The sequence below is a fragment of the Oryx dammah genome, unplaced genomic scaffold (genome assembly GCF_014754425.2).
Source record: "Oryx dammah isolate SB20612 unplaced genomic scaffold, SCBI_Odam_1.1 HiC_scaffold_24, whole genome shotgun sequence".
Taxonomy (NCBI): Eukaryota; Metazoa; Chordata; class Mammalia; order Artiodactyla; family Bovidae; genus Oryx; species Oryx dammah.
In genome coordinates, this window is record NW_024070208.1 from 35,989,183 (window position 1) to 35,992,942 (window position 3,760).

At 61.1% G+C, this 3,760-nt stretch overlaps 1 protein-coding gene across 1 annotated transcript; it reads left to right on the top strand.

The window, feature by feature from the left end:
* The first annotated feature begins 1,844 nt into the window (after positions 1–1,844).
* GJA3 (gap junction protein alpha 3) lies at positions 1,845–3,090 on the top strand. Its single transcript, XM_040266818.1, has one exon. It carries the CDS (start codon positions 1,852–1,854, stop codon positions 3,088–3,090), a length of 1,239 nt encoding a protein of 412 aa, XP_040122752.1. The 5' UTR covers positions 1,845–1,851.
* Positions 3,091–3,760: the final 670 nt, after the last annotated feature.

A 3,760-nucleotide genomic window follows, 5' to 3' on the forward strand; every position in this document is an offset into this window, starting at 1 on the left:
TCTGGGAGGGCCCTCACAGATGCGCCCCCCCGGATCTGCTGCCCCACGGGGTCTGGTCTGGGGAAGCTAGGGGTGCTGTTTGACTCTCTACCCCTAAGGTTAGAATTTCCTAGAAGTCACTTTTCCCAGAAGACTCAGGGGAAAACAGTAATACAGATAACAGATAAAACAAGATTTCAGAGCATACGCTCCCTGGAGCACCCGCGGCCCCCACCCAGGGCCCTGCCTCTGTCAAGGCTCAGCCCTGGCCCTCCCCCCGTAGTTGGACCCCCTACCTCTCCAGCCGGTCTCCTTCCAGCCGGTCCTTCCGCAGGAAATGGGGCCATGCAGCCGCCCCGCCCCAGCACTGCAGCCCGCAGTTCGGCCCCACGGGCGCGGGACACAGGCCCCTTCCTTCGGGAAGGACAGGCTAGGGCCCCGCGCCCCCAGTCCGTCCTCCCTGCGTCTGCGCGCACACCAGTCCTGCTCTGTTTCGTTTTCACGACTGTCCCTTTCTGTCCTCCCCCACACCCGTCGACCCTCCTATCACCCGCCGGCCTTCGGCAGTCACCCAAGACGTCACGAGGCCCTTCTTTCTGAAGGACACCAGCAGTCAGGTTGGGAATCGGCCCAGCTGTGTGCAGAACGCCAGGGCCAGAGAGCCGTCGGGCAGACGAGGCCGGCAGGGGGCGGGGGCTTCCCTCAGGCAGCCCTCCTCGTGGCCTGCGGTTGCCTCCCTCCTGCTGGCACCAGTGTAGCATGACCTCTGCTCAGGGCCACAGGTGCTGGGGACAGTTACCAAACTCCGCTCAGGGGGACTCACGGGCATGCTTACACCTGTGCCTGCATCCGTGCAGGCACACACACGTCTGTATTTGCACCCATAGATATACATACACACCCACTCCAGTGTTCTTGCCTGGAGAATCCCAGGGACGGGGGAGCCTGGTGGGCTGCCATCTATGGGGTCGCACAGAGTTGGACACGACTGAAGCGACTTAGCAGCAGTAGCATCATATACATACACACACTTGGACATGTACATACAAACACATCTGTGCCTGCACACATACACATACACCTATACATGTACACACACCTGTGCATGCACATACACCTGTGCCTTTGCATGTACACACACACACCTGTACATGTATACACACACCTGTGTCTGCACACATACACACACCTGTATACACACATGCACACCTGTACATGTACACACACCTTGCATGAACATACACCTGTGCATGTGCACACACCTGAACATACACATACAAACACACCTGTGCTGCACACATACACACACTTGTACCTACACATGTGCGTATACACACCTGTACATGTACACACACACCTGTACGTGTGCATACACATCTGTACGTGTACATACACACACCCATACATGTAACGCACACCTGTACATGTGCGTGCACACCTGTGCATGTACACACACCTGTACATGTACATACACACCTGCTCCTGCACATGTGCATACACACCTGTACGTGTGCATACACAGCTGTACATGCACATACACCTGTGCTTCACATGTACATACACACCTGTATATGTATACACACATCTGTGTCTGCACACACACGTGTACATGTACATGCACAACTGGGCATGTACGCACACCTGTGCAAGTACAAACATGTGCATATACATACACACCTGCTCCTGCATACCTGCATGGACCATCACAACTTTTACTGGAGGGTTCCCGCTCCGGAGGGGGAGCACAGCTCCCCATGACAGCATATCCCACGCATATCGGGGCCCAGGGCTGCCCGGGGCCGTGCCCTCGCCTCGCCTGGCCAGCCGGCCTAGTAACAAGCCTGTTCCCCTGCAGGTTAGCAGTCTGAAGCGATGGGCGACTGGAGCTTCCTGGGGAGACTCCTAGAGAACGCCCAGGAGCACTCCACTGTCATCGGCAAGGTCTGGCTGACGGTGCTGTTCATCTTCAGGATCCTGGTGCTGGGGGCCGCGGCCGAGGAGGTGTGGGGGGATGAGCAGTCGGACTTCACCTGCAACACGCAGCAGCCCGGCTGCGAGAACGTGTGCTACGACCGCGCCTTCCCCATCTCGCATGTGCGATTCTGGGTGCTGCAGATCATTTTCGTGTCCACGCCCACGCTCATCTACCTGGGCCACGTGCTGCACCTTGTGCGCATGGAGGAGAAGCGGAAGGAGCGTGAGGAGGAGCCGCCGAAGGCCGACGGCCCAGCCGAGGGGCACCAGGACCCGGCCCCGGTGCGCGACGACCGCGGCAAGGTGCGCATCGCCGGCGCCCTGCTCCGCACCTACGTCTTCAACATCATCTTCAAGACGCTTTTCGAGGTGGGCTTCATCGCCGGGCAGTACTTCCTGTACGGCTTCCAGCTGAAGCCGCTATACCGCTGCGACCGCTGGCCCTGCCCCAACACGGTGGACTGCTTCATCTCACGGCCCACGGAGAAGACCATCTTCATCCTCTTCATGCTGGCCGTGGCCTGCGTGTCCCTGCTCCTCAACGTGCTGGAGATCTACCACCTGGGCTGGAAGAAGCTGAAACAGGGGATGACCAGCCCCTTCCGCCCGGACACCCCTGGTTCAAGGGCGGGATCCGCAAAGCCGGTGGGGGGGAGCCCCCTCCTCCTGCCCCCCAACTCCGCCCCGCCCGCTGTCACCATCGGGTTCCCGCCCTACTACGCGCCCTCTGCCTCCTCCCTGGGGCAGGCGTCTGCCCCGGGCTACCCCGAACTGCCCCCGCCCGCGGCCCTGCCTGGAACCCCGGGGACCCCCGGCACCCCCGGCACCCTCGGCGGCGGCGGCAACCAGGGCCTGCGCGCCCCGGCGCAGAACTGGGCCAACCGTGAGGCCGAGCCGCAGACTTCGGCCAGGAAGGCCTCCCCGCCCTCGTCGACACTGCCTGCAGCCCCCGCGGGTGGCCCCCAGCAGTCCCTTCCGGAGGGCGCGGCAGGGAGCTCGGGCGACAGCAACGGGGAGGGGGCGGTGACGGCGGTGGAGCTGCACGCGCCCCCTGAGCCCCCCGCAGACCCTGGCCAGTCCAGCAAGGCCAGTAAGTCCAGCGGCGGCCGGGCCAGGGCCGGAGACTTGGCCATCTAGCGGCGGCCCAGCGTCCAGGCCCAGGGCGCTCACCGGCGGGTGGCGGCCTGGAGGCGGGAGGGGCTGGAGCGGGTGGAGGGGGCGAGCAAGGGTCGGGTCCGTGTGTCAGTGCTTGCTGTTCCTAGCGCTGTGAGGTAGTGAGGGGCGCATCCGAGATGGGAGGGGGCACAGGGGCCGGGGGCCTCCAAAGATTCTCCCAGCAGCCTGCTCGCCCGGAGCCCGGCTGCCTTCCCGGAGATGCTGCGGCCCTGTGGGAGCTGTGGTGTCTGCTGTGGGAAGGCAGAGGGTCTGCGTCACTTCAGGTTGGGGTCAACGGTTTTCCAGCCCTACGCCCCCCCGGAGGCTTTGGACCGCCCAGCAAGTCTAGAAGCTCTTAGCTTTATCTCTGTTTGAGACTTTAACTTAGAGTTGAATTTCATTTGGGATATTTGCCAAACAGTACTAAAAAAAGATTCCATACAGTCACTGAGTTTCTGACAGGTCTCTGAAGCCCAGGACATCAAACCACACCCTTCATGACAACTGAGAAGCAGCCACCCTCCAGGGGCAGAGATGTGGTGGGCAGGCAGGAGAGCCTGCAAGAGGCGGACCCTTGAGATAAGTTTGAATGGCCAAGGAAACTGAGTAAAAGTGTGACAAGTATGCCTTAGGTATTTATTTTTTAAATGGC